The sequence below is a fragment of the Saccopteryx bilineata genome, chromosome 4 (assembly GCF_036850765.1).
Source record: "Saccopteryx bilineata isolate mSacBil1 chromosome 4, mSacBil1_pri_phased_curated, whole genome shotgun sequence".
In the NCBI taxonomy this organism is placed as follows: domain Eukaryota; kingdom Metazoa; phylum Chordata; class Mammalia; order Chiroptera; family Emballonuridae; genus Saccopteryx; species Saccopteryx bilineata.
In genome coordinates this window covers 292077744-292100358 of record NC_089493.1, presented here as the reverse complement: position 1 = coordinate 292100358, position 22615 = coordinate 292077744, and the positions used below count along the sequence as shown (strand labels likewise).

The 22615-nt window shown below is 56.1% G+C and overlaps 2 protein-coding genes across 6 annotated transcripts; both read right to left on the bottom strand.

The window, feature by feature from the left end:
• Nucleotides 1–331: 331 nt before the first annotated feature.
• Nucleotides 332–12654, bottom strand: FBRS (fibrosin). Of its 2 annotated transcripts, none has more exons than XM_066275699.1 (18): nt 11071–12654; nt 10612–10788; nt 9828–9863; nt 9679–9708; nt 8589–8637; nt 8203–8497; nt 6580–6881; nt 6188–6375; nt 6028–6072; nt 5720–5815; nt 5413–5481; nt 4577–4606; nt 4122–4193; nt 3709–3829; nt 3524–3604; nt 2516–2599; nt 2177–2384; nt 332–2083 (listed from the first exon to the last, which is right to left on the bottom strand). In XM_066275699.1, exons 1-18 carry the CDS (start codon nt 11515–11517, stop codon nt 1504–1506), a joined length of 2910 nt encoding a protein of 969 aa, XP_066131796.1. In that variant the 5' UTR covers nt 11518–12654; the 3' UTR covers nt 332–1503. The 2 variants fall into 2 exon arrangements, with proteins under 2 accessions (XP_066131796.1, XP_066131795.1); XM_066275698.1 differs by having other exon boundaries at nt 10612–10791; nt 11071–12653.
• A 1795-nt stretch (nt 12655–14449) lies between these two features.
• Nucleotides 14450–21660, bottom strand: PRR14 (proline rich 14). Of its 4 annotated transcripts, none has more exons than XM_066275693.1 (12): nt 21191–21660; nt 20534–20677; nt 19351–19519; nt 17576–17697; nt 17314–17503; nt 16981–17024; nt 16487–16596; nt 15608–16196; nt 15414–15483; nt 15240–15331; nt 14916–14987; nt 14450–14827 (listed from the first exon to the last, which is right to left on the bottom strand). In XM_066275693.1, exons 1-12 carry the CDS (start codon nt 21505–21507, stop codon nt 14569–14571), a joined length of 2178 nt encoding a protein of 725 aa, XP_066131790.1. In that variant the 5' UTR covers nt 21508–21660; the 3' UTR covers nt 14450–14568. The 4 variants fall into 4 exon arrangements, with proteins under 4 accessions (XP_066131790.1, XP_066131791.1, XP_066131792.1 ...); XM_066275694.1 differs by lacking the exon at nt 21191–21660 and adding an exon at nt 19643–19714 and having other exon boundaries at nt 14452–14827; nt 20534–20781; XM_066275695.1 differs by lacking the exon at nt 21191–21660 and adding an exon at nt 19643–19714 and having other exon boundaries at nt 14452–14827; nt 20513–20537.
• Nucleotides 21661–22615: the final 955 nt, after the last annotated feature.

Here is a 22615-nt window from a genome sequence, read left to right as displayed (position 1 = left end):
TGAAGAACATATACCAAATGGTTGGCAAGGGTAACCTCCGGGAAGGATGTGTGGGCTTGCGTGGTTTGGTAGGTGAACAGAAATTTTAGTTTTGCTGTCTTTCTGTGGTGCTTGAATATTATAGAACTCCTGGGTTGGAGAAAAATGTGAAAAACTCCAGCGCCCAACACTCCAATCCATTCATCCAGCTGAACAGCTCTCCCAGGTGGGAGGGAGGGGAAAACCTTTGTCAGGACATGGACAGACTGTCTTCCTTCTTCCTTGACCTCAGGACCCAGCCCAACCCCCAGCCCCAGGTGACCCACACACACTGAAAGAGGAGCCAAGGGGCCTCATTGTAACACTCATTTTTATATAAATATCCGCAAGTCATGTTACAGAATAAGCCCCACCTGGGAAAAAAATCAACATGTTTTTGTTAAACTGCCCCCTGCCTTCTAGGCTGGGCCCTAGCCTGGGGGCACCTGCTGCTTTGGGAAGGCTGGGGCTGCTGCAGCAGCTGCCTGTGTGGCCCTCCCCCAAGCTGACCCACTTCTTTGGTGTGTGGTCCATGGTGACCTTCTCTGGCCCTCCCTAGCCGGGACAGGGCTCTAGGGACAGGGCTCCAGAGAGCAGGGCCCAGTAGTACCGGGACACTTGGAAATGGAGTAGGGGCACTGAGCCACTAAAAAGTAGACTCTGAAGCTTCAAGGTTGGGCCTTCTGGGGCTGGGGGCACACAAGAGGTAACAGGAACAAGTGGGGAGAACCTGGGCTGTCAGCCAAGCAGGAAGGGTTGGCCTTTCTTTCCAGCCTAGGTACCCAGGTCCCTTCCCATTGGTCCACTTCCCGCAGGACCCCCTAGTCCGAGGGGTGAACCCTGGGCCTGCTGTCCCCAGCCAGCTTCTCCCCCTGTGTCTCCCTTCCCCCCACAGAGAGGCCAGAGGCTAGGAACACAGCACCAGTCTGAGGATTTAATTAACCAGGAAGGGGGATTATTGGGCGGGGCGCCCCTGTAAAAATGTACAAAAGGTATGGGGGGCTCTGTGGAAGGGGAGATAAATATGTACATGGAACCCCCCTTCCTGTAGCCCCTGCTCCCCCAGCCCTGAGGGCATGAGGACTTGGGTGGTAGGTGACGAGAAAGGGGGCACTTTGGCCTCTGGCTTAGTGAGCCCTTGGGAAGGCAGGCCGAGGGGCCCTCAGAGGGGCGATGGTGCACCTCAGAGATCATGAGCTGTGACCTCGGAAATGACCTCCACTCTCCTATATGCACTCACACACACTCACACACACTCACACACACCCCTCTCTAGAGGTTTGTGACCTCTGCCCTCCCAATGGCCCCAAGGTTCATCTGATGCTTGATCTCACAGGGGTTAGGGCTCTGCTCTCAGGTTCCATGACCTCAGAGGTGGCTAGTGAGATCATGACCTTTGCCCTCCAGCCTGGCTTAAAACCTCAGCTCTAAGGACCTTGTCAAAAGGAAGGGGGATGGAGCTTTGCCCCTGCCCCTTCCCTCCCCTCACCTATCAGCCCGGGCGGGGCCAGGGGCTCTAGGTGGGGAAGTGGGTCGAGGGGCGGGCACCAGCGGAGGGGGTGCCCCTAAGAGAGCTCCCGGTGGGGTCTTGCTGAGAAGGTGCGGGGCCCCTGGGGCCGCAGTGGGCGGTGGTGGAGGAGCCAAGCGGCTGTAGAGAAGGGGGTGGGCGGGCTCCAGACCATAGAGGCGGGCAGCAGCCACTGCCCCTGGCCCAGTCAGCTCCTCGCCCGCCTCATAGAAGCGGGGTGGCCTTGCGAGGCGAGGCGGCCCTGCCAGCCAGGCTGGCTCCAGGAAGCCAGCACAGCGCTCTGGAGGCCCGGGGCCCAGGAAAGGGGGTGGCCGGGGCCTCTCAAACAGCAGGTGGAGGCCCTGCGGCCCCGTGGCTGCCGCGGCAGCAGCAGCGGCGGCGGCTGCAGCGGCAGCAGCAGCGGCGGCGGCGGCCTCCTCTTTCCGTTCTTCCTTTACCCGCACCGATTCCTTGGCTGGCCTGGCCCCTTCCTCGCCAGCCCGGGCCTTGGGAGTAGCAGGAGAGACTCGGGGCTGGGGCCGTGAGAAGGGGAGGTCCCTGGGGGCAGGTGTGGGAGAGAATGAAGGCGCTCCAGCAGTCAGATGCAGACAGGGGAGGTGGAGAGCGGGGGGCAGTCTGCAGGAGGCATACCTGTCTTTCTCCTCCTTGGTGAGAGAAGACTCCCTCCGCTCCACAGGCCGCTCCTTGTCTGAGCCTGGTGTCCGGGCGGCCTCAGGGGGCCGGACCCAGGCAGGAAAGGCCAGAGGACTGCGGTGCAGGCGACCCCACGGGTCTGGGGGGGAAGCGAAGGCTGGGGGGGCCCCTGGGCTTTCTTTCTGGGCAAAGACGGCGCCGGAGTCTAGACAGAGGGCAAAGTAGAGAGTGACAGGAGCCAAGAGTGGAAGGCCTCACGGTGGTGCCCTCCCGCCTCCCGCGTGGACATGAATCCACTGCCACAACCCTCACCCCACCGCCCTGCTCAGCACTTACTGAATGTGGGACTGCCCAGGCCTCCAAAGGCCCCGTTGGAAAGAGCGGCCAAGGAGGCGAAGCTTGTAGGCCGCCCAAAGGGATCTGTGGGAGAGAAGGGGATGGTCAGGGCATCAGGCAGCCACTCTCTGGGCAGCCACCAAGGATTCACAGGGAAGAGGCGGATAAGCAGGCCGGCTGAGCCCTCAGCCGTGCTGTCCTAGCGACCGGACGCTGAGCACCTCCATGGGCCAGGGAGGAGCTAAGCTCTACCGTGCACCATGCTGTTAACCTCCCCAGTCACACCAGGCAGACAGGGTCATTCCCGCTTAAAGATGATGAAACAGGCTCAGAGAGAGAAGTGACTTGCCAACAGTCATCTAACCAGTGAGTGGAACCCCCAACCCATGGTCTCCGACTCCAGAGGTCAAGCTCTTACCCCACACCAGCCACTCAAACCAGCTCTACAGCAAGCCAGTCACCAGAAGACTGCTGGCTTCTTCCCACTTGATGTGCAGGGCTCTTCCCAGCCTAACCTCATTTCCGACACATGTCCCAGCCAGTCAGAACAACTCCTATTCCACTGTGGGACCTCACAATCTCCTCTTCCAGGGACCCCTTTCCTATGCCATTAGGCTCACATTCTCCTTGTCCACCCAAGCCCAGGTTAGATCCCCCCAAAGCCCACCTGAGCCGGCGAGGAGCCATGGGCCGGGCTCTCCGGGGCTGCACAGCCGCCCCCCGTTACCTCTCCCAGGTGGCATACTACCCCTCAGCACTGGCCATTTCAGACACCGTCTGAGCTGGCAGAGATTAGCATTCATTCTGAACGCCCTTTCCTATCCCATTTCAGAGACAATGAAATCAAGGCTCAGAGGGGCGGGGTAACCTGTCCAAGGTCACAAAGCAAGTGGAGTCAGGTCTGCTCCCCGTTTCAGCTGCCTCTCAGGTCTAACGTCCACCCCAAGCGTGACAACTACTGGAAGTCAGAGACAAGGCCTGAGTGCCCAACATGCCCTTGGCTCTTACCAATGTGGGTGCTGGGGCTCAGAAAGGGTCCGTGGGGCCCGGGAGCTGCCGTGAAAGGGTTGGCTGCAGCATGGACGGCACCTGGGCAAAGAGGTGGGAGAGTCTGATGAGGCTGAGTGGGTGCAAGATGGGCCTCGGGTTCTAGACGGGGAGACTCAGGCCCCGAGAGGGCTGGCCACACTCACCAGTCGCAGTGAAGAGGGAGGCGGCCGGGTGGGAGAGCTCCTGGCCAGTGGGCAGGGCCCCATAGGGCCCCGGAAGGCAGGGCAGGAGGTCACTCCGAAAGTCAAGCTTGTGGGAGTCACCCTGCACGGGACAGGGAGGGGCAGGGAGTGAGGAGCCAGTCTGGTCCTGCTCGTGCTCTTCCACCCTTCCACCCCCTCCAAGGGCTGCCTAGTGCCAAGATCGGGACTGGGTGCTTTCTCTGACCGGACCCGCCTTCCTCTCCACAGCCAGAGCCCAGTGCTAGCTGGGGAACTGCTCCGGCAGTGGCCAGGGGCAGGACATTTCTGGCCAGGATTCTGCCAAGCTCTATAAAACATGGGTGCCCAGAGCTCGGCAGGCAGGCCCGCTCTCCCCAGCCCTCCGGCCCCAGTACCTTCATCTTTTCCTGGTGTCTCAGGATCATGTAAGCCACGCGCACGTGCATGGCACACCACTTCCCTGGTTTCTGCCGCCCCAGCAGGAGGACCAAAGGGAAAGGGAAGGAAAGAATGTTCACTCGTCACCCAACCCGGGCCTGGCCCTGGGCCCAGACTTGCCACACATCTTTTATCGTCCCTACAACTGAGGGATGACTGAGTCCATGTCATAGCCTAGGAAACTGAGGCTCAGAGAGACAAACTGTCTTGCTCAAGGTGCCTGTGGCCAGTTCCCTCTGAACCGAGGTCCCTGGCTCACTGCCCTTTAGCTTTGTGCTCTTCCAGCACCTGGCTGCCTCCATGCACCAGACTTTTCACTCCTTCTCAAGTAAGACCCCCTCCCGCCCCCCTTAGCACAATCCCCTGACACCAGCCCCAGCCTCATGCAGCCTGAGGTCCTCACCACACTCACCCTCAAAGGTGGCCGGAAATGGTCAGGGATCTGGGGATGGCAAAGCAGAGATTGGTGGCGATTGAGAACCATTTACTGACCTGGGCACCTCATCTCCACAGCCCACAAATCCCCTCAAACATCTCCTGGAGACCCCGTGTGGCTCCTGCCATCCTTCTGTGCTAAGACTCCTCCCCCCACCTCTTCCACTCTGGGCCTCTCTCCTCCAGCATCGAGTTCCTAAACCAGGTTCCAGGAAGATGCTTTGCTTGGTAGGCTGGGGAGTGGGTTAGTGGGCAGGCAGGATACATTTCTCAACAGGAGAGGCTATCCTATTAACAGCTCTATATACCGAGGGTCTGTTCAAGACTTCTTTAGAGAAGAGCCTTTATAACTGCTAAGAGAAGCTGGAAAACCTCTGGTCTAATCTACCCTCTAGGAAATACGTCCTGTGTTTTCTCGTGCTGTTCCCTGAGCCCTGGGCTCTAAGTGGGAGGGAGAGCTCGGCCTCCTGTGCCACTTACAAAGGGACAGCTTATCTTCTCACTGTTCTATGCACAGGACTTCCTGGTATGATGTCATTTGGGGGGAAAAAGGGTTTTGTGACTTAAAATAAATTTGAAAGAAAAGCCCCTACTAAAACCACTACCCTACTACTTCTATTTCTTGGGCAACTTCATGAAATTCCCATTCTTCATGCCTGGGAAATCCTGTCATTTACATAAGTTCTCTGACATCAAATTCTCAGGGGCACCCCTGATCATACATCAGAGGCAGGGAGCAGTGATTCATTCTCAAGTCAACCCCACTCTACGCAGATCTTTTAGCTCCAGTAGAACCGGCCTTGGCCCCCTCACCTGTGTCCCCTTTTGGGGAAGCCCGCTCGGGACTGGCCCCAGTCGTGGTGGCAGCTCAGGGTTCGTGCTCTGGGAAAGGGGAGTGCAGGGATCAGTAAGGAGAGCTGGCACTAGGCATAAAAGGAGTCTAGAACCAAGCTGGGGTCTGGGACAGGGAGGGAGTGTGGCTTTAGGGAGACCTGGGTCTGTATCGGGAGGGCAGGAGGATGGGCACGGCTTGGGGAATAGGAAGAAGGTGCGTGGACCTGGAGGTGTCTGGGTTTTAAAGGGGCGGGAGGTGGCGGTGGTGTCTGAATTGGGAGCTCACCTTGGGCTGGAAGGCCCCTTGCAGGGAGCCAAAGGAGACAGTCGGTGGGAGGCCCGGAGGCAGGCCGGGCACTGCGGGAGGGAAGGCCGTGTACGGCTGTGGAGAGAAGGGGACTAGTCCAAGCTGGGGGTGGTGGTACAGCCCGTGTCTGCCAATCAGTCCTCTGGCCGCCACCCTAATCCACCCCAGGGAGCTCTCCCAGGCTCAAGGCTCTTGCTTTTGAAGCTAAAGACTGAACCCCAAAATTTAGGATTATACACACTGATGCATCTATGCCCACACACCATACACCACACACATGCACTCACATTATGCCGGAAAAGGCCTTCCATCTTTCCTGGGTATTTCTCAAACTAGGGAAGAGAAGGGCAGAGTAAGGTGCTGGCCAGAGACGCAGGGCCTTCCCCTGGAAGCCAGACCCTCCCTCCAAGTCTCTGAGCCTCATCACTGGCCCAATGAGGAGCTCACCATGTGGGGGCCGTGGGGTGGCAGCAGGCCCGGGGGATAAGGGGTGAAGTGCTGGTGGGTGTGCTGGTGGGTATGCTGGTGCTGGTGGTTGTGCTGGTGGAACTGGAAGGCCAGGGGCCGGGCTGAGCCCCCTGCCCCTACCACCTCGGGGTAGCGAGAGTTCAGGTCCTGGCCGATCAGGTCCTGCTCTGTGGGAGGGAGGGGGAGAAGGCTTTGATATCTGTTGCCACCAGGTCAGCCTCCTTGGGCCTGGGTGACTGGCCTTCCCTTCTGGCCTTGAGCCACTCCCTCCTCAAGCCCTGCAGTCTGCTAAGGTCCAAATGCCCCAGAGCCAACTGGGCCCAAGCCCAGGGCCATGGCCCCCCACCGCCCGGCCAGGACCCCAAACTCACCAGAAAGGGCGTTAGCGGCTGAGGCCCCAGGGTGCCCTGGCACCTGCAGCAGGGGCGGGGGTGGGGGCAGGGTGGGGCCAGGGGAGAACAAGGAGGGGTGGTGGGGTGGGGGTGGGGGCCGCAGCCCAGGGGGGGGGAAGCTGTGGTTGGACAGAGGCAGGGCCAGTGAGGGCGTCGGGGGCCGGTGGGTGAGCTGCGCGGACGAGGAGGAGGCAGATGAGGAGGAAGAGGACGAAGAGGATGATGAGGGGGGAGGCTGAGCCACGGGAGGGGCCGGGGCCTTGGGGGGCGGCCGTGAAGAGCTGGGGAGAGAAGTGGGGAGATGAGTGAGGGGCTGGGAGGTGCCAGCTCTGACGGGAGTGGGTCAGAAGCCTAGGCGATACCCTGACCCTGTCTCCAATGTGGAAGGCGGCAGAACCCGGCCCCAGGACCACCACCCCTGCCCGGGGTCCCTATCTCAGACTGAGGTGCCGCCCATACCCAACAAGCCCCTCTCCCTAAATCTCGTCCTCCACACAGCTGCCTCTGATGTCTCTGGCTGGATGACTTCCTCTTTTCTGACTCAGCCACAACACAAAACGTTTCATTCTCTTTGACGCTTTACAACAGGCCACCTGGGTTCCTTCCTAAGACAGTGGAAGCAGCACCGCGCTGGCCTGGCCTAGGAGTTCTAAACCCATCTTGGCATTAAGATCCTGGGTGACCTTGAGCAAGTCACTGTCCCTCTCTGAGCCTTAGTTTTCTCAATAATAAGAAAAAAGTGACAATGATGACAGTAACAACAGAGGTAGCACCAGTAGTAATAGTATCAATAATCCTTACCCTTTAGTGCGCACTTACTGTAGGCCAAGTGCTGTCACTTGTTTTACACGCTAATCCAAGTCGCCAACATTTCACACCACCTTCCTGATTGCTGCCGCATCCATGTAACCACCTGCACCATTCATTTACTCCTTTCTTTAACATAACTCAGTTTTTCTTTTTTTACTTAGCCTCACCCAAGCCATCACATGTGAGATCAAGGAGTGGAAGAACTAGTCATACTTTTCTAAAGCATGTAAAGGCTGAAAAAAATTGACCCACATAACATCTCACATGTCACTAATGATGAACGTACACACTTTGGGAAATACTGCCTCAACCCACAGCTCTAGAATGAAGGTACTCTTATTGTTTCATTTTATGTCAAGAGGCAATTGAGGCTCAGAGAGGTTAAATGACTTCTCAAAAATCACACAGCCAGTAAGTGGCAGAGCAAGAATCTGAATCCAGGTCTGACTGACACCAAAGCCAGCACTTAGTCACCACAACAGCATTTCCCAAAGCGTGTTCTGAAAGCCACTACTCCTAGCAGACGTGTCGTGCAAAAATGTCTTACCCAGCACACAACACTGGGGGGTGGCACAGACTGGACCCCCCGCGAACCAATGCAGAGTGCGCCGAGGCGTTCTACAGTCAGCTCTAAATCTCTCTCACCCAGCGTCTTTCAAACAGTTTAGTCTCAGAATCCTTTTCCAAGTCACATCGCAAAGGTACTATCCCACGTCCCAGCCATAGAATTCAGGGGTTAGTGCCACAATGACCAGGTCCTTCCGGACCAGACCGAAGCCCTAGCCAGCTCACCTGCCAGTGCTGAGGTCCAGGCTGCTGCCATACGGAGAAGTGCGGAGGCCAAAGGGCGAGACCCGAAGCTGCAGCTGGGGCGGAGGAGGCAGACTGGGTGCGGCCGGCAGGGGTGCAGGGGGTGAGATGGGCGGCCGAGGGGCTGGTGGAGGTGGCAGTTCCTTCGGGGGAAAAGGCACTAGCAGCGGATCGGGCCCTGGGGGCTGTTCCTGGCTCCGCTCCAGGCCCGACACTTTAGGGACTATGGAGAGTTTTGCTTCACAGTTCCCATTGAAGGCGCCGTGAGGGCCCGAGGCTGTGGAGGCAGGACGGCAGACACTCTCAGTTAAGACCCATGCTCACCCCAGTTCCCTCCCTTGTCTCCAGCCCCAGCCTTTGGGACCAACCTTTGCTGGTTGAGACAGTAAAGGATGGGTCGAGGTCATCATCGGAGACCTGGGGAAGAAGGGGAGGGACAGGGTCAGGTTCCGTTAGGCCAGGCCCTTACCCAGGAAGGCCAACAACCTCTGGAGCCTGCTAGGAACTGGCAGTGGTGGCAAATCTATTCCGTCACCTACGCTGAAGCACACCGAAGACTGCTACTCTAGGGTTGCCTATACTTGGGGGAAAAGGGTGGAATGGTTCAGCCTAAGAACCTGATAGGCCAAGAGGCCTATATCACAGCAGCATTAAATAGCAGAGAGCAAGGAAATCAAAGCAAAAACGTCAGCTATCACTACCTGCTGGCCAAGAGACCTATCTGGCTCATTGGTCTGGTCCACAGCTGTTAGCAAAAACTGTAACTGATGGCTGATATTTAGAAATCCAGATTCCTCACTAAAACTCAGACTTGTAGCTTCTCTTCAGAATGGGCCCCTCGTCTCATGTGGCAACAGTGAGCTAATACGTGACGATGGCTACCCTCTTTAAATGGGTAAGAACTCTATGGTTCATCACAGTCCTCGTACAGCCAACTTCTAAGACTAAAACAAGACACACATCAGGGAGCGTGAATTTAGTTAGGCACAGGGGTAGAGCAACAGCTGCTAGGACTACTTCAAAATAAACAAATCAGCCCTATTAATAAACTAAAAGACACCTTTACACGTATGCTCTTACACAGACTCCAATGGCTTAGTACTATCAATGGCATGACCACGTGTCCGCTCAGACTCTAATCGGCGACAGACTAATGGCCAGCAGAAAGAGCCAGCTTGGTCCCACAGCCACTCTGAATTTTCATGGAGAACGCTGGGATCTCTGAGGGCTTTAAAAGGGATGGCACACTACGGCAGGAGCCTTCTATTCTTTGGTCAACTAGTTCTAGTCACAGAGAAAGAAGTCATTTAATGTCTCAATCCAACCCCTCCTCGCAAACATCTAATCCTGACTCAACCTCAGGAGGGGGCTCCGTCTGCTGCACACAGGAGCCCCTCCAGTGCAGTGCATTTTCTAGGCTGGGACGCTGCCCACCCAACGAGTGCTAGCCCCACTCACCCTCTCGTCAAGATCGCTTTCCGCATCACACTGGGAAGAAGGAAAGACAGAAGTGTCACAAAAGGGAAGAGGAGTGGGCCCAAAATCAAGAGGGGACTTTCAGAGAGGGAGTGTAAGCAGAGGGACCAGTACAAGTGGAGCGCACTTACTATGTATCCAGCTTCCAGAGAGTGACGGGAGGAGGCCTGAGAAAGACCAGAGTCCAGAAGTAAGGGAGGTTGACTGGCGAGGCCTTTGGATGTCTAAACTCCCCAGCAAGGCACTCAAGACCCCTCATGACCTACTCTCAATCTCTTTCGGCTGCTTCTACTGCTCCTGGACTGCCACTAGTCCCAATGCTCTGGCCATTTTCCAAGTATACCAGACTCTCATATCTCTGCTTTTGTCCAAAACAACTTTGCCCCGTTTCTCTTCTTAGCAAAACTTATGACTATTCTTCAAGAGGTGACTAAGATATCCTAGGGGGCTTTCCCTAACCACAACCCTCCTCCCATCCCCCAGGCAGAATGAATGGCTTCCTCCTGTGGGTTTCTGCAGCATCTCTCCCAGACCTCTGCCTCGTGCAGTCTCAGGTTAGGGTACAGGTATCTGCTCCTGGATGGCTTTCTTCCTGCTAGACTGTCAACACCTCAAGGGGGAGGGCAGAGACATACCTAATTCATTCATGATTCCACTAAGTCCCTTTGATACCTCTCTGAATTACCGACATGTCTGAGGGTGAGTTAGGCCAGCTAGAAGCAGGCAACTCTGACTATGGACACGTCCTTGTCAGACCTGGTTGGGGGAGGAGGAACTCTAATTTGCCGTTGTTGTCTCTGTTCTTAGAGATTAAGATCGCTGTGGAAAATGGGTAGTGGCACTGCTGATGGAAAAGGGGTCTACATGAAGGACGCTCTGCCTAGTTTAAAGGACAGGGATCTAGGACAAACTCACCTCTTTCCTTCTCCGCTTATTGGGCCATTTTCGGGCACGATCTCCAGAGGGCCGGCCAGGCTCCCGATCAGAGCTGTCCCCTGGCTCCCCAGTGGCCCCACTGGAGCCCCCCCTCTTTCGCTTCCCAGAATGCTTTAGTCGGTGTTCCAGTCTCTCTGGGGGCTGAAGGGAGGCGTCCTTCTGTGGAGGAGGAGGTGGGACTGAAGCAGATGGAGCAAGGAGGGCTCCGACCTCACTAGAGTGACCAGGCTGCCCAAGTGGCTCTCAGCCGGGTAACCTGGCCGGTCCCCGGAGACCAGCTCTGCCCCCTCCCACCCCAGGGCGGGGCAGCGCCTGGCCAGAGGAGCCGGTTGCTCTGGTTTGGGGTGCCAGCCCTCACTCCCCCTCCACTCCACCCACTCCGGGCGCTGTACCCCTCTCTCTGCCCCTGTGAAGATCCCAAGCCCCATAAGGCCCCACCTGCAAGGCCTCGAGGCTGGCGAAGCTGGCGATGGCAAAGCCATCGATCAAGTCCTCTTCCTCTTCTTCCTCCTCCTCGGGCTCCTCCTCGGCCTCCCCGTCGTCGGCACCCCCCTCCTCCTCCTCCTCTTCCTCTCCCCGACTGCCGGAGCCGGCAGGGCGCTTCCGAGCTCGGGGCCGCGGCGGCCGAGGCCGGGGCCGGGGCCGTCGCCGTCGCGGGCCTCCGGGCCGCTCTCCCGACGATGCTGACGACCAGGGCCTGGCGGGCGGCGGCGGCGACGACGAGGACGAAGAGCCGCGCGGGGCGGCCAGCAAGGCCCGGGGCGCGTCGCCGCCAGGACCGCGGCGGCGCCGCTGCTCCCGGTCTCGGTCTCGGCGCGAGCAGCGCCGCCGCCGCCGCTCTCCCTCGGCCGCCCAGCCTGGGCCCGGAGCCGCGGCCGTCTCCATGGCGACCGCCCTCAGTGCCGCATCCGGAGGCGGCGGGGCCCGAAGCGGCCTGTCCACAGGCCCGGGTTCGCAGGCGCGGCGCTGGCGACGGCACAGGGACGAGAGGGCCGCCGATTCCTCTTTAAAGCCGGATCTGCTCGCCCTGAGCTAGCGCCAAGGCCCGGCAGCCGGCGCCGCCCCCGGGGCGACAAGCCCGAGGGTCCCCCCCCACCAGTGGGGCCGGCGGGGCCAATACGGCGAAAACGGGGCGGCCGTCCCTTTAAGGCGAAACCTTAAATTGTCCAGCTCCTGGCTCCTTTAAGACGACCCGACGATGTCCTGCCGGCCTAGTGCGGTGGCCGCCCCCTGCCAGGGGTCGAGACTAGTCTCCCCAAAGAAGAGGAAGGGCCACCCCTTTAGAAGGGACCGAAAGCTCGCCCCGAAACGCAGACCTCCCCTTTAAAAGTGCCTCAAGTCCTCCGGCTAAAAGAGGCCACCCCTTTAAGGAGTCCAGGGTTCTCAAAACAGCAGGCCGAAGCTTTCAAGAATCAGGAGCTTGCTTCCAGTCCTCCACAAGCGGCCACTTCCCCTTTAAGCTGAATTTAAAGGACTTCTGGAGTGGGGGGGGGGGGGAGAGGAGGTAAGAATCCTCACTCGCTCCAATTCTCCCAACAGCACAGTTCTTAATTTGTCAGCTTCTGTTCAGTGGCTTCCCCTTTAAGGCTGGCGCTGTAGTGTGCCGAATTCAGAAGCCACCCCTTTAAGGAGATTTAAAGGGCCCTCCTCCAGTCTCAGCTCTTCCAGCCTCCGCCTCCAGTCGCCATGAAAGGCGCGAGGTGGGGGCGGGGCCGCGGGGGCCAGCCCTCCAAAGCCCCGGATGTGAGGCAACGATGACGGATAGAGTCTCTGTCTGCCGACATAAAAGTCTCTTCCTCCTTCCTTCGTCTCTGTGCAACTCGCTCCTTAAGATATCCGAAACGGCGTTGGTCACCGAGGGAGCTCCAGGGCACCCTCTTGTCGTCTCCTTGGGAGTCTTGGGCCTCTTCTCCGCCAGGACTTCCCTGCCCCTCCTCCCTCTTCCTCCTCAGCCTACGCCTCCTTCCTCTCTCTGCCTCCTCCCACTCTTCGCCCCCTTTCCCTCACCCCTCCACAGGTTTAGTCGTTTGATAGGCGGAAAAGTGTACGTCAGGACGGGGGGCGGGGTCAAACTCGGGGCGTGGCTAACTTGTAACCGCCCTCAAACTCCGGATTGGGTGTACGTCAGGTTAGCCCCGTCCTTCATCAACTCTCGTGACTCGACTGGTTAGAAGTAGGTGTTTGGGCGGTTTTCGCAGATGACCCCGCCTTTTCCTGTCCTTCGATCACTTGTCCATCTGCTGACGCTGTCAAGGCGAGGAGCCGGGATGTGGGGCGCCGGGTCCTAGGGGGCGGTTGGCCGCTGGGCGGCGCGCGGCTACGGAAGGTGCCTGTCGACAGCTGGTTCTGTCGTCTCGGCTTTTGCGCCGCCTGGCTTCTCGCGCACGCGCGTGGGAATGCCGTCGCCCGGCGGGCAGCTCAGCAGGATGAGCTCCGCGGAGTGGGATGGCCGGACCACGCAGCGCGGGCAGGAAGCTGCGTCGCGTTTCCTCTCTGTTCAGTAGGAGAGTGCTGGCCTGTGGTCTCTGGGTGCTAACAAGAAAAAACACACCTTGCTCTTGTGTGTTGGGCACTTGCTCACATGTTGACTCATTGGGGAGTAAGAATTCTCTTAGGAAGGTTCTGCTCTAGCCCCGTTTTACAGAGGGACAGCGGGTGGACGTGCAAATACTGTTTCCTAACCAGGCTCTGGACTCCAGCCTAGCTCTCGGTTCTGTGCTGTTGAGGCAAAATAGAGCAGCGGCTAAGTTATGAAAGATGCTGTCGAGTGCCACTTCTGACCTCTGGTTGCCTGGGTTATTTATTTGCCTGGGTTACCCTTTTAATGTAGACATCTGATAACACTCAACACATAACTTCCCTGTGTATAAAATGGGCATAACTCCCTCTCACTGGGTTATATGCAAATGAAGTACCCGTGACAGTTTGTCGTAGGTGTTCAATTACTGTTGATTACTCATAGAGCTTGTACCCAGCAGCAGCTGCTGGCTTGCAAGTTAGGAGGAATTCAGGGCCATCTCGATCAAGGCTTTGGCCCACTGTGGGAGTTCCTCTCCTCTTTGAATTGAATTGGGAGAGCCCTGACCAGGGTCCTGGATCATAGTATACCTTCTTGAGTTGATTCAGCCTGACCAGGCGGTGGCGTAGTGGATAGAGCGTCGGACTGGGATGCAGAGGACCCAGGTTCGAGACTCCAGCAAGGGGTTACTCAGTCTGCTGAAGGCCCGTGCTCAAGGCACGTATGAGAAAGCAATCAATGAACAACTAAGGTGTTGCAATGCACAATGAAAAACTAATGATTGATGCTTCTCATCTCTCTCTGTTCCTGTCTGTCTATCCCTCTCTCTCACTCTCTGTCTCTGTAAAAAATAAATAAATAAATAAAATTAAAAAAAAAAATAGAGCCGATTCATAAATATTCCTCCACACAGGAAAATTCTCAAGTAAATAAAGTATCTCCCTGACCTGTGGTGGCGCAGTGGATAAAGCGTCAACCTGGAAATGCTGAGGTCGCCGGTTCGAAACCCTGGGCTTGCCTGGTCTCAAGGCACATATGGGAGTTGATGCTTCCAGCTCCTCCCCCCTGTCTCTCTGTCTCTCTCTGTCTCCTCTCTAAAATGAATAAATAAATAAAAAATAATAATAATAATAAAGTATCTCCAATGACCATTTCCCCCATTTCATCCGTGTACCTAATCCTCATCATCTTCTAACACCTCCACCACCGCTTCCCAGTCTTTGAGGGCCAAAGTAGAAACATAGCCAATACTGACAATCAATCTCAAACTCAGCTAGGAACATACAAAAGAATCAGAAACATACTGAAAACTTTACTAGAAATATAAAGAAAAAAATAAAATAGCCTCAGAGGCTTCCCCTCCTCCAAAATGTATGTACAAATAACAGCTAGAGCTCATAGGTCCAACGGGGTTGCTCCTAATCCACCTCCTCCTCTTCTAACAGGAAAGCATCCAGCTCCTCTAGCCGCTGTTGCAGCAGGGCTCCCACATCTGGCCTCGGGGCCAGGTTGGGAGTAAGGGTCCTGCCAGCCGCAGCCCGGACCCCACGAGATGGCCGCCGGGATCGAGGTAGACTGCTGTCCCGAAATTCCATAGCCCGCCGCAGCTTCCTTGAGCTGGTCAAAATCAGAGTCCCATTGCGCTCCCGGGGTTCCTCGAAGATGGTCTCAAAGGTCCTGGACCAGGCAGGGAGGGGCGCTGGTTACCAGCATGCCCCCTAGTTCTAGCCTTCCCCCTCTAACCCCAGGCTTCAAAGATGCTCACCTCCTGGTTGTAGGTGACTGATAATTCTTGTTGGTATAAATTTCTTCCAAGCTGAACTCCTTCTTGTTTAACCTGGGAGCAAAGAGCAGAGGCCACTGAAAAATCCTGGGGCCAGTGGGGCCTGGAGAAGTGATAAGCAAAGCCTGGTCTGCATTTCAGTTTCTGGGACATGCCAGGTGCCAGGAGAACTGCCTGAGGCGGACGGATAGTTCTAAGCACAAACCACGTGCAAACAACTGTGCTCCCTGAGAGGAAAAGGCACACTTCAGAGAACGTGAGCCTCTGTCTGGCGGCCAACGCAGGTCACACACAATAAGCGTTCACCTGATCGGTCGAGGCAGCCCCATTGGTGTAAGGTTTAGTTGAGGACGGGCCACTCTCCTGTGTATTCTAAATCGAGAAACCTTCCCCACGGTCTGCAAGAAATGGGGCAGAGGGTAAGAGTGTGGTGTGGGAACAGGCTCCCACTTACCTTCTTCCCCTCGTCTGTACACCTACCTTGGTCTCAGGGTCTGAAAGCACTTGGTCCTCGGAGGCCTGTGGCTTTTTCCCCTTGGTTGAGCCCAACCTACAGAGAAGGTCAAGGCTCAGGACAAACAACATTCAGAGCAGTCTCCTGCCCACTGGACATCAGGGGAGGAGACTAGGCCCACACTGTAGCCAGTGAATGCAGGGCTTACTGAGAGCACTACCTGGGTTCTGCAGGCTCAGAGAAGGAGGACGTGGATGCGGTGGACGAACAAGATGCGACAAGGGGAGGAGAGCCTCCCACTCCTCCAAGTGGGAAGACCTCTTTCCGGAGACAGGGCCGAGGGGGTGGTGGGGCTTGGGCCATCTCTCCACCACCCACAGTGTGTCGCCGAGGCCGTGGCCGGCTTGAGTGGTGTGGAGCAGGGGGCCAGCTGTAGGTATCCAAGCCAGGCGGTCCCAGGTCAGGGCAGGAGTGGCTTCGGCCCAGAGATGTCTTAGGGACAGGTGCTGGGGGGTTGTGGACTTGGGCTCGCCACTGGCGAATAGGGGGCCGGGGACTGACAGACGCAATACTCTCTGTAGCCCTCAACTGCTCAGCCTCTGCGATGGCAATCTTCAACTCCAACTTCATGGGAGGTGATGGCGGCGGGGGCTGAGGGACTTTCTGGGGTGTGAGGAAGATGTCAGCAAAGCTCTCCAGCTTGGAGCGGACAGACCGGAAGAGAGGGGCCAAGTTCCAGGGACTGAGGCGGGGCCGTAAAAGGCTGGACAGCAGTGGGGTGGAAGGGTCTTCCAGAGCAGGGTCTGGGGCTGAGGAAAGAGGGGCATGGTGGGCATTCCTCAACTGCAGGTGTCTGTGCCTCTCTTCAATAGCTCCAGCCCCTCCCCAAACACTAAACTGTCCACAGAAAAAGCCCATTCCTTAAAAAACTAAGCCCTAAATTTAGGAGTTGGGCATCAGGCCTCTGAAGTCTAAATCCCATCTCACACACTCTGCCCCAGAAGGGGGCTAAGCCCCACCCCAACTCTGCATCTGACCCTTCTAAGCTCAGCTCGGGTTTCCAGAGCCCCAAAGCTCACCCCTCTGTCTCAGACCTTACCTGACGGTGGGTTCTCCAGAGGGTCTGCAGGCAGGGCAGATGGCTGGAATGGGGGCTCCAGGTCCCTGGATGGAGGCCTTGTCTGGTCAGCCATCGTCATGGACTCGGCTCTGGGGTGAAGAGGCAAGGTCAGGACTGGGGGAGCTTTCAGACCCAGATCCCACCTAAGCCAGCACCCCCCGCGTCCCTTAAGGCTACTGAATGTGCTACGTGGCTCTCCTGAACAAGAAAGTTCTAGCCCTGCCTGGGTGGCTAGTTGGTTAGAGCATAGTCCCGACATACTAAGGTTGTGGGCTTTAATCTCCAGTCAGGGCACAGACAAGAAATCAACAAATGAATGCATAAATAAGTGGAACAACAAATCGATGTTACTCTCTCTCCCTTTTTCTCTCTCTAAAATCAATTTTTTAAAAATTCTAATGCCTCTAGCTCTGGCTTCCTGGACAATGGGTGTTGCCTGGACATCTTGATAATTCCTTCCCCAGTCTTCTCACCTTCTCGCTGGGATGATGAAGTTGGGACTCTCGTCCGTGAAGCCCTGGATATAAACAGGGGATGTTTGTGGTGAGGCAGGGAAGCCCCCTATGGATTCCTTAGCTTCTCCATCCCGACTCTCTCAGTCTCCAGACGCCTGTCTGGGTTTGCTCCAAAGACCTTTTTCAGATGGGTCTTTACTCAGTGTCTTCCTGTCTTCCACCTACAATGCTGTCCTCTTTGCTCTGAGCAAAATTTACCACCGACTCAACTCTGCTACCCCTGTCTTCTACCCCCACTGGAGTGCCTGCCCCAGCTGCACCCTTGACATCCTTTACTGGAAGTTTCCATACCTCAGTTGGGGGTCTGGGACGGGCAATGTCTTCCAGCATCACTACCAGAGTGGGCTGGGGGGCCCGGTTCGCCTCTTGTGAAGGGCCCTCCTCTGGGCCAGGGGTTGTTCTTGATGGACATCTCAGGGTGGAAGATGGCTGGTGGGTGTGGCTCAAGGGCTCTCGGCATAACTGTAGTGGGTAGGGAGTCCTAGAGAGGGCACATGAAGATCAGAGGGGCTCAGCTGTGTCTCCAGCTTACCCCTCATCCTGCCTTGCTCACCTGGCTTCTGATGACCATATGGCCTGTGAGGGTGGCGTGGCAGGTGGCTGGTTGTGGTGAGAACCCCAATGGTTGCTGCAATGCCATGGTGTGGAGGTTTCCTCCTGGGGCACCAGGGGGACCTAGGAGAGGAGATGTCAAAAGCAAGGTGATGGAATGAAGTTGGACTGGACAGGGCCTCCCTGTGCCTAACAGTGTCCTGTGCCACAAAAGTGACAGAGGTCATGGCTAGGATTTACTCAAGATCCTGAGAGAAGAAAAAAAAGATCCCCAAAGAGGTGAGTCTAACTGAATTAGAGGCCACAGGTTACAGTGTTCTGAGCTGCTGGTGTGGGGCCTGGGCAATCTCACCCAGGCTATTTGAAGAAATGAGAAAAAGAGGAGGACCCTGGGTGAGTTACTGCCCTGTGTGGGGCCTCCTCTCTCCTCTGTGCAATGGAGCCAATAACCTCAGCCTACTTCCTAAGAATTGCCTAGAATAGGGTTCAGGAACCTTTTTGGCTGAGAGAGCCATGAACGCCACATATTTTTAAATGTAATTCCGTGAGAGCCATACAATGACCTGTGTACGTTAAGCATTAGCCAATAAAAATCTGGTGGTGTCTCGGAGGACAGCTGTGATTGGCTCCAGCCACCCGCAACCATGAACATGAGCGGTAGGAAATGAATGGATTGTAATACATGAGAATGTTTTATATTTTTAACATTATTTTTTTTTTATTAAAGATTTGTCTGCGAGCCAGATGCAGCCATCAAAAGAGCCACATCTGGCTCGCGAGCCATAGGTTCCCAACCCCTGGTCTAGAAGTTAGGCTGGGAAGAAAGCAGAAGAGTTTCTCATACTTTAAGAGTTGTACGAGCCTGACCAGGCGGTGGCGCAGTGGATAGAGCATCGGACTGGGATGCAGAGAACCCAGGTTCGAGGCCCCGAGGTCACCAGTTTGAGTGAGGGCTCATCTGATTTGAGCAAAAGCTCACCAGCTTGAGCCCAAGGTTGCTGGCTTGAGCAAGGGGTTACTCGGTCTGCTGAAGGTGCCCACGGTCAAGGCATATATGAGAAGGCAATCAATGAACAACTAAGGTGTTGCAATGCGCAACAAAAAACTAATGATTGATGCTTCTCATCTCTCCATTCCTGTCTGTCTGTCCCTTTCTATCCCTCTCTCTGACTCTGTCTCTGTAAAAAAATAAATAAATAAAAAAAAATTAAAAATTAAAAATTAAAAAAAAAAAAAGAGTACGAAAAACTAAGAACTATATGATTCCATACTTAGGTGGGACATAAAAAGGAGACTCAGGGACATGGACAAGAGTGTGGTGGTTACCAGGGGTGGGGGAAAAGGAGGGGGTGGGGGGAGAGGAGGGGCACAAAGAAAACCAGATAGAAGGTGATGGAAGACTATATGACTTTGGGTGATGGGTATGCAACATAATCAAATGTCAAAATAACCTGGAGATGTTTTCTCTGAACCTATGTACCCTGATTAATGTCACCCCATTAAAATTAATAATTAAAAAAAAAAGAGTTGTACGTATGTGGTTCCAGCCCAACACAGGGTTGGTGGTGGGAAATGGGCACTGGAGACCCTGCCCAATTTGAGATTGGCATTAGAAAGCGCCAAGCAGAAACCTAGCACTGTGGAGAGGGAGGCTGACTGAGCCATGTGTGTGAGATTGAGGTGTTTGGACCTCAATTATCCTCACTCGTGATCTGGCCTGACTGGTACTGAAGTGGGGCCTGAGGGAGAAGGGAGCTCTCGTGTCAGGGGGCTCACCATATGGGCAGCCATGACATCTTCCAGCATCACGGCCAGGACCCGCCGAGAGGCCTTCTCCAAGGACGAGGGGGTCACAGGGGGCTGCAGCCTCGGCCGTTTTGGGCTTCTGGCTCCCCATAATGCTCGAGTTAGGGGCTGGCGGCACAGACGTGGCTGGCCAGGCGGGCTGCGGGATGACAGAAGCAGAGAACGGTAGCCTGAGCCTATCGTTGGCTTTGTGGTTTCCCCAGTACGGTCGCCAGTTCCCCGTCTCCCGAGCTCAAGACAAGCTGGCAGGGTGCGCTCTCACCTGGAGTCCCCGGGCAAGTCCATGGGGGAAGCGGCGGCTTCGGGGAGTCCCTGGGGGATCCCAGGCTGCAGCCTGGGGTGGGAGGTGGGGAGCGGGGGAGTGGGGAGTGAAGGCCAGCCCTTTCTCGGGGGCTCCGCCCTTCATGATAGCCCGCTGCTCCCCGTAGCCCAAGGGCCGGAGACCTGGGGCGCGAAAGGGCGCCCCCGGTCGGCCGTCCGCAGCGGGCGTCTTCCCAGTGCCGCCGCCGCCGCCGCCGCCGCGATCACAGAGTCACTCGCGCCCAGCTTGGCACTTGCCGCGGGAAGCTGGATTGCAGCGGCCCCAGTTCTCCCACGACCTCCTGGGGCCTTTGTTCCTGTAGATTCCTCCCTGAGAACCTCCCTCCAACACCGGGATCAGCTGGGATCCCGATCCTGAGAGGCTCAGTTTCCATCCGATACCGCCGCGATCCCTGTCCACTCCCAGCGAGTGGCCGAGGACTCCAAAGCCATACTCTCACACACCGACGGTTCCCCCTCCCACTAGACCCCCTAGACTGGATCCCAGCAGAAAGAATCCTACAGCGCGTTTCCTCCAATCAGACGCGGCGGGAGGACCCACCTCTCCCTGCGAGCTTCGGCTCAGCAAAGCTCCACAGTAGGGCGGCCCAAGCTTGAGCATCACAAACTCAGGCAGGATCCTCGGGGATCCAATGTGCAGCAGACAACCCCTCCACTCCAATCCCGGGAGGTCCCGCCCACAGACCACCTCCCTTCCAAACTCCTGGGGTGCCGGCCCAGCATTCTCCCCAGGCGGTGAATAGATGATTCAAATGTTTCCTTCCGTCCCTCCCTCCTCCCTCCTCCCGCCCTTGCTCCAGCTCCTCGGTACCCTGCACCGCGCGCTGCTCACCGCCGCCTCCCGCTGATCCCAGGTCTTCGACGGCTCCCACCTGCGGCTCCTTTAAAATCAGCTTTACCCAGCATTGCCCAACCATGGAGAGCCTTCTTCTCGAAGCCTCCGGCAGTGCCCAATCGCCGGTCCGCGTCTTCCTGGCTGTTGAGAAATTAAGTGAAGCCACCTGGAAGCCATCATCCCTAAGGGCATGCTGCCAAATTGGGCAGCGCCGCCATTGTGGTTGAGGGCAGATATCACCGCCCGACAGGAACCAAAGTGAAATGGTTTTGTCACCGTCTGATGGCCCCGCCGTGGCGGAAGACTACGCCAAGTTTCTTGAGATATTGACACAACTGTAGTGAAGCTAGAGTGCCGCCACGTTTTTTAAGGGCATCTTCCGGTTCTTTGGTCTTTAGACCAATCAACGAGAACCAAATGCTAACGATATGTGAAATTCCCAATTTCCTAGTGAGGCCCTGTTGAGGCTGGATTCGTTACCATCCTGGGTACCGCAACCGGGTTCCCATGTCGCAGGGAAGAGTTTGGGAGTGGGTGGCGAGGGCCAGAGACTAGAGCAGGTGCCCTTCCGGCTCCGTTGCTCGCGCGGTGTCCTGGAGAGACTGAGCTTGGCCAACGTGGGGAGGAGACTGGGGGCGCTGAGCTTCACTTTACCCGAGCCTGGTGCTCCTCTTCCAGGAGAAGTGGTGGTTTCTTCCGCCCGGGCAGACAGGACTCAGTGTAGGGGCGTCATCGCAAGAGACTGGTAACCTATGTGGCATGCTCGCTGGGGTCCAGCCTCTTTCCTTTCTGTTCCAGGCTCCCATGAGCTCTCTCTCTTTCAGGAGCGCCTGGCCCATGCGTGTAAATAGTCCTCGGTAGTAAGGGGTCGGGAAGGGACTCTTGCTGCTTGGAGAAGCTGCATCATGGAACATTTCTAAGGAGCCAGGCTGTTGGTGGGGAGGAAGTGGGTGAGTCCCGGCTTCTTGCATTGTGGGGCCCTCTCACTGCCTAACCAAAGCCCGTTTTTCCACCAGTTCTCCTTCCCCAGGATTCCCTGGTGTGCTGGCGTGCCAGCCCATGCTAAGGACCCCTGACCCAATTTAGCTCAACGCCTTAGGAGGAACTAGTTTATAGCTACAGCTGCAAGTAGAAAATTTTTACAAGCCTCAGCAGTTAGGCTCAGATCTAATCTTGCTAACAGAGGCAGGCTGCGTTCTTTGTTCTTCAGCCTTTAGTTTAGAACAATGTGTACTTTTGCAAGATATTGTGCAGACGTGCTGAAACAACTGTAACCTTGTGGGTTTTGCCCTTAAATACTTCTCTCCCCCTGAGCTCGCTGCTGTTCGTTGCTTCCCTGCGTGGATTGCCAGCGGACAGATGCCAGTTAATAAAGGCTCTTCAAATTCTTAATCAATTTGTCAATTCGGGCTCTGACTCAGTTTCTCACGTGTTGCATTGCAACACCTGGTCCAAACCATCACATATTTTATTGATACAAGAGAGCCTATGCCTAGAATTCTTGGCCTGAGATGAAGGTGCCTACCCAGTCCAACATAATTCTCTCTTGCAGGATTAAATGGTCAAAGTAATGACACAGAAAAGACGGTATGTGAGAAGCAGAGTAAGAGCTGCCGTGGAAAGTGAAGACTCCCAGCTCTATAGTCAAGGACTCATCCCAGGACTACAGTGACTCTGTAATGGTCTGCTGGTCCTCAGGAACTCTGTGATGAGGCTTCTGGTGAAAGTAGGCAGTGAGAAGTGTTCCCTCCCCGTGGGTCAGGGCTGGCTGCGTAGTGCTTGATTGTTCCTGGCGGGTGTGGTGATGCTTAGTGACACTTGTCCACCTTAGTGAGTTAAGAGGCCTTCTGTAGGCTCTCACTTAATTGCTGAAAAACACTGCTGCTTCCCCAGCCCCAAAGCAAGAAAAACTTCCAGATCTGAGTTTTCATTCTCTAGGTCTCCTGAAGAACTCAACACCAAGGACAAAAGAAGTAGTCTTAAAGAAAGGGTCTCGAACTGAGAAATCTGGTAGGGGGCCTAGCCCTACACCCCTAATTGGGGTTCATCAAATTGAAGTCTCAGGGACCCTGGCCGGTT

Coding starts and splice junctions, on each gene's coding strand:
- FBRS (XM_066275698.1), bottom strand. CDS start 11,517: ATGGAGACGGCCGCGGCTCCGGGCCCAGGCTGGGCGGCCGAGGGAGAG. Junction 8,638..9,678: donor AAAGCGATCTTGACGAGAGG/GTGAGTGGGGCT, acceptor CTTCTTCCCCAG/GTCTCCGATGATGACCTCGA. Junction 5,482..5,719: donor AAGGGGCCTTCCAGCCCAAG/GTGAGCTCCCAA, acceptor CCCCTTTCCCAG/AGCACGAACCCTGAGCTGCC.
- PRR14 (XM_066275693.1), bottom strand. CDS start 21,507: ATGCAAGAAGCCGGGACTCACCCACTTCCTCCCCACCAACAGCCTGGC. Junction 19,520..20,533: donor GGGATCAGCGGGAGGCGGCG/GTGAGCAGCGCG, acceptor GTCATCCCGCAG/CCCGCCTGGCCAGCCACGTC. Junction 17,504..17,575: donor ATATGGTCATCAGAAGCCAG/GTGAGCAAGGCA, acceptor TGCCCTCTCTAG/GACTCCCTACCCACTACAGT.